The sequence below is a fragment of the Cystoisospora suis genome, assembly GCF_002600585.1.
Source record: "Cystoisospora suis strain Wien I chromosome Unknown contig_3565, whole genome shotgun sequence".
In the NCBI taxonomy this organism is placed as follows: domain Eukaryota; phylum Apicomplexa; class Conoidasida; order Eucoccidiorida; family Sarcocystidae; genus Cystoisospora; species Cystoisospora suis.
The window spans coordinates 736-11,837 of NW_027156360.1; the positions used below are offsets into that span (position 1 = coordinate 736).

General features: G+C 49.6%; 4 protein-coding genes across 4 annotated transcripts in view; 2 read left to right on the plus strand and 2 right to left on the minus strand.

Annotated features, from left to right (window-relative positions):
• Positions 1 to 347: 347 nt before the first annotated feature.
• On the minus strand, positions 348 to 931 carry CSUI_006921 (uncharacterized protein). Its single transcript, XM_068067071.1, has one exon. The coding sequence runs from the start codon at positions 736 to 738 to the stop codon at positions 595 to 597; it is 144 nt and encodes a 47-aa protein (XP_067920950.1). The 5' UTR covers positions 739 to 931; the 3' UTR covers positions 348 to 594.
• Positions 932 to 994: 63 nt separating this feature from the next.
• On the plus strand, positions 995 to 2,145 carry CSUI_006922 (40s ribosomal protein; the record flags this gene model as incomplete). Its single annotated transcript, XM_068067072.1, has 2 exons — positions 995 to 1,361; positions 1,807 to 2,145. The coding sequence occupies exons 1-2, from the start codon at positions 1,275 to 1,277 to the stop codon at positions 2,143 to 2,145; spliced, it is 426 nt and encodes a 141-aa protein (XP_067920951.1). The 5' UTR covers positions 995 to 1,274.
• Positions 2,146 to 3,323: 1,178 nt separating this feature from the next.
• Positions 3,324 to 6,134, minus strand: CSUI_006923 (uncharacterized protein). Its single transcript, XM_068067073.1, has 2 exons — positions 4,912 to 6,134; positions 3,324 to 4,336 (listed from the first exon to the last, which is right to left on the minus strand). Exons 1-2 carry the CDS (start codon positions 5,445 to 5,447, stop codon positions 3,874 to 3,876), a joined length of 999 nt encoding a protein of 332 aa, XP_067920952.1. The 5' UTR covers positions 5,448 to 6,134; the 3' UTR covers positions 3,324 to 3,873.
• Positions 6,135 to 6,318: 184 nt separating this feature from the next.
• The window catches only part of CSUI_006924 (serine-rich adhesin for platelets family protein), an 8,741-nt gene continuing 3,957 nt past the window's right edge, over positions 6,319 to 11,102 (plus strand). The window contains exons 1-2 of the mRNA XM_068067074.1: positions 6,319 to 9,780; positions 10,571 to 10,663. Coding sequence (XP_067920953.1) covers positions 7,695 to 9,780; positions 10,571 to 10,663 — 2,179 coding nt within the window. The 5' untranslated portion in view covers positions 6,319 to 7,694. The remainder of the gene's footprint in view (positions 9,781 to 10,570; positions 10,664 to 11,102) is intronic.

Sequence of the window (11,102 nt, forward strand, 5' to 3'; positions counted from 1 at the left end):
AGCCGGACGAGTAGATTGACGCCTCCTAGGGGAGGCTAAAAGCAAGAGGGGAACCACTCTAGTTCAGTCTTACTTCTGTTTTGCCCTAGTTCCAGGGACTGTTGTGTGCGACGACAAACCTTTTCCGTTTGGGTTCTTTACCCTTGTTGGGGGAGCCGTACGATTGTAACACTCCAGTTCTACATCCATGCTTGGGACTTATGCCGCTCGGCTGCTCTACCGTCGCCGTGGTCTTACCCAATTCATGGACACAAACCACTCTATACGCAAGTGGACTGATTTTCTTATCTTGACAGTTTCACGTACCCTTTGGAGGTAACGCGACTTTCCACTGGTTGTGGGGACTAAGGGCGGTCACTCAGTGATGAGAAACTGTCGTCTGTGTGGGCTTGCTGAGAACGCCTTTCCTATGTCCTCGGCAACATCTGCCAAGGGGGAAGTGGCCTGCAGCTCTGCCGCTCCTGGCTTCCGTCACCCAACAACTCTCTAAAGTGTGCAACGCGCTGGCGGTGTCTTTTTTAGGCGTACGTGGGTACTATGGAGTACCGTCCGTATGCGGCAATCAACAATTTCTGTATGTCTACCAAGTTCTGTTCAGCCACCAGCTCGGGCGACGTCCATGCGGAATATCGAGAGCGGACCGCAGGCGTGCGTACGAGTGGTGACAGGACATTTCATTCTTCTATAGTTTGTCCGGTACTGCTGGGACCGCATCTTACGCACGTACGGTTGTAGCATCAAACGCCCCGAAACATATGGAGGCACCGATGCCCGGTAGAAAAAGATGATCAGAACGCGAGGGGTTTCAAGCTCTTGCCAACGACTGCAGTCACTCTGGCCTCCGCGTGCAACCAATCATAAGGCTCCGAAGTGTCCGGGCGAGTAACCAGTTCAAGCACCGAAGGCCCCGCATTCATATACTCCCCGGACTGCGGTCTAAAGCACCAAAACTGTCGCCGACGCCAGAAGCAGGAAGCGCGAGTTTCAGTTTTGTGCATGTGTAGAGATCGGTGGGTGGCGCCGCACGGTTGTATGGAATCCTTTGTTTTCCCTTTTAAGCCGAATTCCGACCGCGTGTTGAAAATCGCGGTCTGGATGCCCTGGCTCTCAATCCCCCGGTTGCTCTGTGGGCAATTCGCGCCGGCGCATGCGGCGACCTAGTGCTCTTTCTTTCTGAATTTACTTTCTCTTACTTTTGCAGAACGCGAGGAGGACGCTCTTTCGCTTGGAAGAGTTGACCGTGTTTTGCAGTTTCCTCACCACTTTCTCTCACAATGTCGGACATCGAGAGCGTTGGCGAAGAGCCCCATGAGGTTGAGGAGGAAGAAGAGGTCAATGATCTCATGACGGCCATCAGGAAAGTAAGTACTTTCTTTGCGAACTCATTGGTTTTCTCAGTTGTCAAAGTAATCTCTTTCGCTTTCTTTGCGGCGCGCTTTTCTGATAGGACTATCGTTGAAAACAGGAAACACTGTGGGGCAAACACCGCCTCGACAGAGTTGTGTAACAGTCCGCCGTGGTTACCATATCGCATCCCCTAAGAGCCAGAAGGTGTGTAGGCAACAGTTTTGCCGATATGAACAAGGGGTGCAGACGGGCCGGGGTTAGCGTGTCGGATTCCAAAGGTCAGATGAAGGGGCAGGCGATGGTCACACTAGCGGGAGACTGGCGCAGTGCTGAACGGAAGCTGCCGCGGAGTCAGAGGACTGCGTGGAAAGAGGCTGATAGAAAGGCATGTGTCGTGTTTCCCCCCCTCACGCACACCAGTTAGTTCGTCGTCCGGCTGCTTTGAATCTATCTCTTCAGGTTCTGAAGAACGCTCTAATTCACGATGGTTTAGTCCGCGGCTTGCACGAGGTAGCCAAGGCACTAGACGCGAAGAAGGCCCAAGTTTGCTTTCTGGCCGAGAGCTGCTCGGAGGCCGCGTACAAGAAACTCGTTCAGGGATTGTGCAAGGAGCACGGTATTCCTCTCATTGATGTCCTGGATAGCAAGGAGCTCGGCCAGTGGGCAGGTCTTTGCAAGGCAGACAAAGAAGGTGTCCCCAGAAAAGTCGTCGGTGCCTCTTGCGTTTGCGTGACAGACTTCGGCGAGGAGAGCGAGGCTTTGAACTTCCTTCAAAACCACATCAAGACTCTCAGCTGAACTTACGTCACCATGTTTTGTTGACAAAGACTTCAAGAGGAGGAGCACGCCCGGGGTGCTTTCTGATAGTGCCGTGGGTTCTCTGTTGTTACTGCTTGTTTCATGTCTACTTGGAGAAAACTGTTGGTTGACTGAATGGTTGGGTCACCGCCCCGTCCACGCGGCTCAAGTTAGCTGAGAGGCCTTCCGGTTCAGGGCCCGACATGGCACGTGTACGGCGATACCCCCAGCGGCACTGCTGCGCCTGACCAGACAAGGGGTTGCCTCAAAGCAGTGTGGCTCTCCGAGACAAGGTAGAGAGCCACTGCTACACTTGGGGAAAACGCCAATTTCTCGCCGCCAAGAGTAGCAACTGCGTGCGGATCTACGTTGCGTAACTTGTGATGTCTAGTGAAGGCTCTGTAGAGTGAGCACTCCGGAGCGTGTTAGCGCCAATCACTCTGACATGCTCACTAGCCATGTAGGTTTTGCGATCTTGACTCCGGAGGAAGTACAAGCGAGGAACGGCGCGCTGAAACTCGGAAACGTTGAGACCCTTTGATGGGTCACAGGCGTGGTATCCGGCACGAAGTTGCTGGAGATTCATAAGAGAACCCTCGTCCGCTGTAATATAAATGCTCCTAACTTGGTTTGCGTGGCTGTGCCGGGTGTGACCGAAGGATGCTAGCTTTCCACCTCTGGAGATACTCTAAGGGTGATTGATTCGGGCACTTCAGGCCCTGCTGCTTACAACATGACAACCCTCGGTGCTTTGATCCGAATGACGGGACAGGGACTGTACAGTCGATGACTCGACTGGCTCTCGTTTCTTAGTTTGGCCGGACAAGCCACGTTTGGAAGCAATAACGTCACCCGCTGTGGCCCCCACTACTTCAAAGCAAACGCTGTGCACGTCACGTGGAACGGCGGACACCGTTCGACAACGTGCTGAACCCGCTGCGACGTGACGAACTGTAAAACTCTTGCGACACCGGGAGCTTCGTATCCGTGTTCCATCACGTTCAAGTGACTGACTGGACTGTACAGCAATCAGTGAGCTTTCCTCAGACAACTTATTCCGGGGCTCCTGCCCTTTAAGTGCGATAACACTGGCTATTGAAACCAGTTCAAAAAGTCTTGAAGACCCGGTCTCAGACACAACCAAGCATCACTGGACAGTAAAGCCGCGGCACGCAATAGGTACGCGCATGGGAGCCTGTTAATATCGAAGAAGAGAAGAGCGCTTGACAAGCCAAACAGTTTCAAGCAGAAACAAGAGAACACACCCAGAACTTGGCAATCATCATCACCTCCGCCCTTCATCCGAATGTCACTATAGCACAGGCTCACACCTGCACTGTGTCCATTCCATCTCACTCCTCACGCCGCCGCTGCACTGACACCTTTTGAACTACTCCTACACAAAAGTACGCGCTCCACCACTATCCAACCACCTTCTTTCTCCCTTTTCTGCTCTGATGTCGTTTTCTCCCCTCAAACGCCGACTACGAAACCGTGGTCAAAAAAAAGACTATGTTGCCCAGTCGTCTCCTCCTTCCACCACCGATGAACGAAAGGGACGGTTGGCTGCACTTGGCGACGAAACCGCGTTGTTGCACCCTCAAAAGTCGGATGCAGCGCCTACTGGAAAACGATCCCCCGCAGTATCTAGCGATCGTGATAGGTGAGAAAGAACCTCAGAAAACGACCAGGCGGCTGTCATGAGATTGCCCTGTCGTCGAATCTCTTTTATTCACCTTTGCCACAGCAACTAAGGACGGATCGAAGAGCGTACGCCGCTGCGAACAGTCCTAAAGCCGCTACTCCGAGCGAGGTGCACGATGCAACTACAAGCCATTTGCCTCCTCCCATAATCATAAAAACCTTATAATCCTCGAGAACATCCTCGCTGGGCGTTTTGAAGTAGGATGGATCACCTGGGATCCCGACATCGTTAACAACTCTCCTGTACATTGCGCCAGATACGATACAGCTGATCAAGCCGTAAACAACGGCGCATGCAAAAGCGGCCGCAACTATGACGTTGAAAACCTTCGGTGTACAGCAACAACCGGCTAAATTTAGAACTATCACTAGGACTATAGCTACAATGAACCAAATAGTCCCCATCGCCACTGTAGAACCTTCCCTGCCGCCGCCAACCGCGAAAAGCACGCCGGAAATGATAACCAGGGCCACGCAAGGGACGTACCTGAACAAGAACAAGGATAGAAACAGTCCGGAGATTTTGACACCAAAGAATAGTACTTTGACGAAGTTAGAGCGAAACTACACTAAATTGCCTTGAATGGAAAGAACTATAGTAGCCTTGGAAAAATATCCTGAGAAGACGCGAGATGCATTGACGCACTCTACCTAGACAAGACGCAACTTACTCCACTCTCTACGCAGCGGAAAGCCTGCTGTATTCCGTCGTTCCTCTTCACGTTGAAACACTGGCAGAGTCATTAACGACTACTACCATCTCACAACCGTGAGTTCGCCTGGGACACCGGCTTGAAACGACGGACAGCAGCCAGTGAGCTACCGTCTCTCTTACGCGACAATCGGAACACCGGCATACTGAGTAGTCATCCTCGCCCGTACGGCCGAAACAAACGCAGGGAGAACGCCGATAATGACGACTTTATAGCTCCTAAATTCGCGACTCGTGCTCGCTCCAAGCAGGCGTTCTCCAAACCATGCAACGGGCAACCAAAACTGTACGAAAAAAAAAGTGTCTGAAGGGTTCTCCCCGTCAACAACGCCCTGGGAAAAGCGACTCACAATTGGGCCTCCGGGATGGGAGTATCATTGTCCATCGAGTTCGCACGGCTGAAGGCTGCGATTGTCGCTAGAGATAACGCCGCAGCGGCAAGAATGTATCCACTGTTGCTCCTTGAGAAGTAGGTATCTCCAGCCGACCAAGAGCTTGTGCCCTCAAACCCCAAGTCCGTGTGTTTGACATAAGAGATGTACGGTTGCAAATATGCGGATGCCGTCGCGGACGTGACAACGCAATAAATACCTTCCACAATACTGATGATGCACAGTGGACAGAGAAAACACGGGCTAATAAACAACCCGAGAGCCACGATGACTGCGATGATCGCAGCAAGTGCAACATGGAAGACGCCCATCCATGTGAAAACCTTGTAAGTATTACTAGTGAGATCTGAGGCGTCTAAAAGAGTGTGAATATCGCTTTTGTCATAGCCAATCAAAATCATAATAATCCCGGTGACGAGCTGCAGGCTCAGGGCAAAGCACCAAGTGCCCACCGCCGGGCTCTCATATCCAAAGCGCTTTGAGCACAGCCCCATTGCTTTGGATCAAAAGAAAAACCTAGTAAAGAAGACGAAAAAGGAAAAAACTCTCACAGCAGGTTTAAGAAAAAACAAGCACTTTTGTGGTCCGTGCAGCACAAAACCAAGAGGAAGGACGGTGTTGACGGTGCAAGCAGCTGTCCACAGTGGCCGCTGGCCGCAGAGACGGTTCTTTTCATAGAGCGGCGGCTCAGTGAGTAAGAAGTAGTACGTCCATTGACAGCTCACTACCTTCAATCTTCTGTCTTTTTCAGTCCAAGAGAATGACAAGGAAGAAAAATACCACGAAACAAAACATCAGACACAATCGGCAAGAAGACTACAGAAAAGATCAACACAGAAGCAGTCTTTTTGCACTTCGACCCGCCGCTCGCTTGCACCTCGGCGGGAATTCCTCCAGCACACAGCCAACCTTCGGAATTCAAGTTCGCTGCTCAATCACTAACCACGCGCGCGCACGTCACCGTTCCCCCGACAGTAACAACGACAACCAACAGGAATGCTCTCTCTCTCTCTCACGCTCAGACTCTCCTACCACCGTGGTCGTTCGTTTCTTTCTCACTCACCAGCGTGCAACCCTGCCCCCAGGTGGTGGAGGGAGATGATGGAGAGTGGTGGATTGTCGAGCATCCTCTACCTAATGTTGTTAGTCGTATTGGGCGACTCGGTCTTGCGCGCGTTCGTTTCGAGTTGAGAGAGAGAGAGCAGGTAAGCATGACTCACACACAATGACACGCCGCAGGCAGTAGTCTCTTATCAGCCAACAACCTCCAGCTTTCCAAGTTGCCGTCTGTTTTCACACCCATAGAATCTCACAAGGATAAGAAATCTATACCAAATGCTGCATCAAAGATGAACTTTCCTTTCTCCTTGAAATTATCGATATGTAGATACAGGTGGGTGAGTCATCCTGATCGATCACCAGCCGTAGTAGCACAGGAGCAGCAGCTCGAACAAGAAGGACCACAACCACGTGCTGCTGCTGGCTTCGTCACCGTCCGGGAAGGGGTTGGGTGATAGGAGTAGGAATGAGAGTAGTCGTAGGTAGGAGGAGTTGTACGTCTGCTGGTTGTCACGCGTGAGCCCAGTCCATCCAAGGTTGAAGTCGGAAAGTCGCAAGGCGCTTTCTGTTGTTGCAGCAGCTGCAGCTGTTGTGGTTGTTGTTGCTGTAGTAGTAGTTGTTGGTTACCCGGCGTCTCTCTGTTGTTTTAGGGAAAGGTATGGATGGCCTTTCTGGTTTTTATGAACGAGAATGCGAGTCAACTCTCGTTTTCAAATGTCTCTTCACCTGCACAGAGAAACGATCTCTCACTGTCCTACTTACGAGGAACCTTTCTCCGGGAGAGAGCTGTCGGTTCTGTACCGCGGACGGAGTCACAGCGAAGCAGTCCGCTTCCTGACTAGGAACCAAACGCTTCTCTTTTGTTTCTGACTTGCTGCTTCCTTCCTGCCTATCGTTCTCTCTGTGTTAGTTACAACGCATTGATCGTCATCTTTTTTCCGATTCATTCTCTTTCTTTCGATGTATCGGTGTTTCTCAAGAAACAAACCATACCAGCAGCAGTGGTAGGAGTAGTCGGAGTAGCCGCCAGGATCTTCTTGCGCTGTTTTAGATAGCAGCCGTTTCTCATCACGTGAGCTTGTCACGCTTCGTCTTTTAGTTCACCTTCTTCACTTCTCAAGTTTTCTTTTCATTCGCACGCTCTTTTTACATCTCAATTTGCGCGTCTAGGTCTTGCACATTTCTCGAACAGTTTCTCCTTTTTTTCACTCGCGAATTTTTGCGTTCTCGTTTCTCGTCGTCCCGCTGCTTGCAACTTTCGCTCTTGTTCCTCTCTCCTTGGTCGCGCGCCGCTCTCACGCAAGGTCATCTCCTCATTTTGTGGCTCTTCTGTAGTGTTTCTCGTCTTTCTTTCTATTCTTTTGTCTCCTTTCAGCCGTTCTTTACGGCCCGGAGCGCCTCTTTATACTTCTAGGTCTCGTTCCGCCGACTTCTCTCTTTGTCTTGTGTCATAAAACCGCCTGTTCCTTCTCCTCTCTTTCCTTGTTTTTTTTTTCTTCGACACCGCGACGACCTACAATTCCAACTTTTGTGCAGAAAATTCCTCCTCTTTCTCTTTTCTTCCGGCGAGCTTTACCACCTCCCTCGAGGTCCTCCTTTTGCCTTTCTCCGTCTTACCACGCCCTTCGTCGTGCTCGTTCTTTTTCTTTCTAGTCTGTTGTCTCGCGGCCCTCCTGGTCCCCATGGCTGCAAGTGTGCTGCCATCTCATCAAACACAGCAACCACGTTCATCTAGTGACGTGTCTACAGAGGGTGAATTACCATCTGTCTCTTCAGCTGGTTGTCCCGATCAAGAAGAAACAGGAAAGGGCTTGGTTTCTGCGGGAGATTCGACATCACCCCCTCCGTCTGAGGAGAAAATGAGTAGTAACAGTGATAGCAATAGTAGTAGTAGTAGTACTACGGCGGAGGAGGGACCGGACAAAGAGCACAACAAGAAAGAAGGAGACAGCAGCGGGCAGCCTCCTGTCTCCGGAGAGAAAGACGGTGAAAACAAGGAGGGAAGGAGGACAGATGGAGACAAGGAGGAGTCAGAAAAGGGGGGGGAGAATAAGGAGAAGACTAAGGAGGAAGAAGCTCAAAATGATGCTGCTAAGAGGGAGATGAAGAAGGATGTGGATGATGACGGGAAAGATCCCCAGGAGAAAAGGAAGGATGAAGAAAGACAAGAGTCAGTAAATATCATGGTGCCTGCTAACCATGAGAAGAATAAGAGTGAGAAGAGTAATACAAAAGAGTCTTCATCTAGTGGTCAGATGACAGAAGAAGAGAAAGCAAGAGAACAAGGGGAGAAGAAGAAAGGAGAGATCTTAGATCTCTTAACACATCCTGACTCTCCTTCGTCTGTAAAGTCGGAGACGAACGACACCAAGGAGAATAGCGCTGTTCCAGAGAAAGAACAGGGGGAGAATGAAGAGAAGAAGAAAGATGACTCCACGTCAGAGAAACGAGAAGATCATGGTGCAAAGGAAGAAGAGACAAATGGTAAGGCATCTCCAAGGAGTGAGGACGCGAAAGTCTCTATGACCAAGAGAATAGATGGCGATCAATCTGAAGAGAAGGAGAAAACACAAACGAGAGAAGAGCGGAAAGAGTCTAAAGAGTCTTCTGAAAGAGAAAAAGAAGCGAAGAAAGTTGACCGAGATCCATTACAGACACTTGAACCATCCATCGCCAAGACAACCTCCTCATCGAAAGAGGAGGAGCCTGCTCCTGCTAAGAGGGGGGAGGAGACATCTCCAAAGCCTGAAGAAACGACGGAGAGTTCGTTTTCATCCATGGCCGAGGAGAGAAAGAAGACAGAGAAAGAAGAAGATCATAAGATAGAAGAAGAAGCACTCAAGAAGGATAAAGTCGAGATGGAAAAGAAAGAAGATACCCAGAAGACGGGAGAGAAACAGGAGAAGAAAGATCCTCGTCATAAGACTGGAGAGAGCGACAACGCTGCCTCCAGAGATGTCTCCAAGATGATTCTTCTCTCTAACGACCTCTTAGATACCCCGAAATCTGAAGAGAATGAACGTAAAATGACACGACCGACACCTGAAGATGAAGAAGTGCGTTCTCGTTCCAAAGGCCTAGATATGCGCATCGAGGGGGAATTTATCTCCCCGGCTCCATCTCCAACTGCTGCCTCACGTAAGATCTCCGGAGCTAGCCGAGGGTCTTCTTCTCATTTGGAGAATAGCATCGATCAAAGAAAAGAAAAAGAAGAACGACAAGAACGGGCAGGGGATGTCTCCTCGAGGACACCCAGTCAGAAAGATGCTTCTTCTCCTCCTCCTCATGTGGTCGTATGCGATGCTAGTAAAGGAGAAGGAGAGAAAGAAGGAGAGATGAAGACACCGCCGAAGGAGAAGAAGTTGCGAAAGAAGAAGAAGAAAACCGTCTTTGAAAGTGTCCCGTCCCCCTCGAAAGCGGATACAGGTGCCAATGCTCCCGCTTTAGTTCGAAAAGAATCGCAGACCATCTTCATCTCTGAAGGGTCTCCCCAGAGTAAAGCTCACTTCAGAGCATGTGAAAAAGCCCCGGAACGCCAGCAAACCCAGACCGTGTTCCAGGGACAAAGATCAGAGAAGAGTACGGCCGATGTACGATATGTCGATAAAGTTCCTGAGAGAAGAGACGGCCCTACAGTCTTCGAAGCCCAACGCTCTGAGAAGAGTAAAGCTCACTTCAGAGCTGGCGAGAAACTCCCCGAAAGAAAAGACGGCAAAACCATCTATGAAAGTCTACCGAAAGAATCCTCTGCGGCTGTGAGATATGGAGGTAAGAAGAGGAAGAAAAAGAGGAGAAGGAAGAGACAGACAACACCATGTTTATATATGGGAGAAGGAGAAGGGAGGGTGTAGAGATAGATGCACGCTAGGATAACTCCGGATCGCCTCTCTGGACAGATCGACATATGTGTGGATATGTATGTACATACATACCTAGATTCAGAGGATGAGAGAGGGGGGGTATATGGAGTTCGTATGTGTGTAGAGATATCTCTCTCTGTAGATGAAAAGATACAGGAGTGTGGACGGGGTGGAGGTGTAGACAATCGAGACATACAGCCGGGAGAGGGGGATGAGGAGGAGGAGATGAATGAAAATGAATCAATACTACTGTCATTGGTCGGGCTTGTCGTATTACAGACTTGATGTATGCCGCTCTCTGTTTAGGGGTATATGTCCTATAGATACAGATGTATGTACGTCATCACTCTCTTCTCCAGGGGGAAAGGTGGCCCACAGGTCTTTTACTATTCACATGCGTCTATCTATCTTTGATCTATCTATCTATCTACGGGTAGCTACATACACGCAGAGAAGACTCTGTTTCTCATGTGTCGTCTTGTCTGTAACTGTAAAGGATGCCTGTCTCTTCTTCCGGGGTGTCACTCCAAGAGAAGAAGAAACCCTTCACGTGGTAGGGTGGTAGTGTATGTATGTATGTAGTGTATCCTTATGAATATGGATATGTATATGTCTGTTTCATGCTTCTTACTTCCTTTTCCTATTCTTCTCTGTATGTGTATGTGTGTGTATCGTGTGTATCTGTCGGTCTTACGTAGAGGAGAAGCCTGTAAGTTTAGCGGAGGGCAAGACAATCTTCGAGAGTCAACCCATGGAGTCGAGAGCTACTTTCAAGTATGACACCAAAATAGGTAAACTACAAAAAGAGACATACATACACACCTCCTCCTTATTCTTGTCGATTCCTCGTCTTCTTCTTTTTCTCCGTGTCTCTTCTTCTTCATTCTTCTTTTTCGTTTGTCTGGTTCTCTTTTTACCGTCGTCTTCTTCAATAGTCAAGTCACTCCTTCGTGTCTCCGATGTATTTGAGATAGCAGAAGAGGAGAGGCCAAGGAGCACATGCATGGATAGACAACATGTAGCTAGATAGACATCTAGACACATCAATACATAGGGGGTGGAGAGTCGCATGTCTTCCAGGGGGGGGGAGGTAATGATGGTAGAAAACTCTAGTCAGCGAAAATGTATCTATAGTGACGACACACATACAGCACCTACATGACTCAACTCAATCTCTTCTTCACTGTCAACTTGACTATCTATCTATCTATTTATCTCTAATCTATCTAT

Bases quoted from the DNA above. Each gene is read 5' to 3' on its own strand.
- CSUI_006921 (XM_068067071.1), bottom strand. From the start codon at position 738: ATGCTACAACCGTACGTGCGTAAGATGCGGTCCCAGCAGTACCGGACA.
- CSUI_006923 (XM_068067073.1), bottom strand. From the start codon at position 5,447: ATGGGGCTGTGCTCAAAGCGCTTTGGATATGAGAGCCCGGCGGTGGGC. The intron at 4,337-4,911 runs GTGAGTCGCTTT...GTTCTTGTTCAG, and splicing joins CCCATCCCGGAGGCCCAATT to GTACGTCCCTTGCGTGGCCC.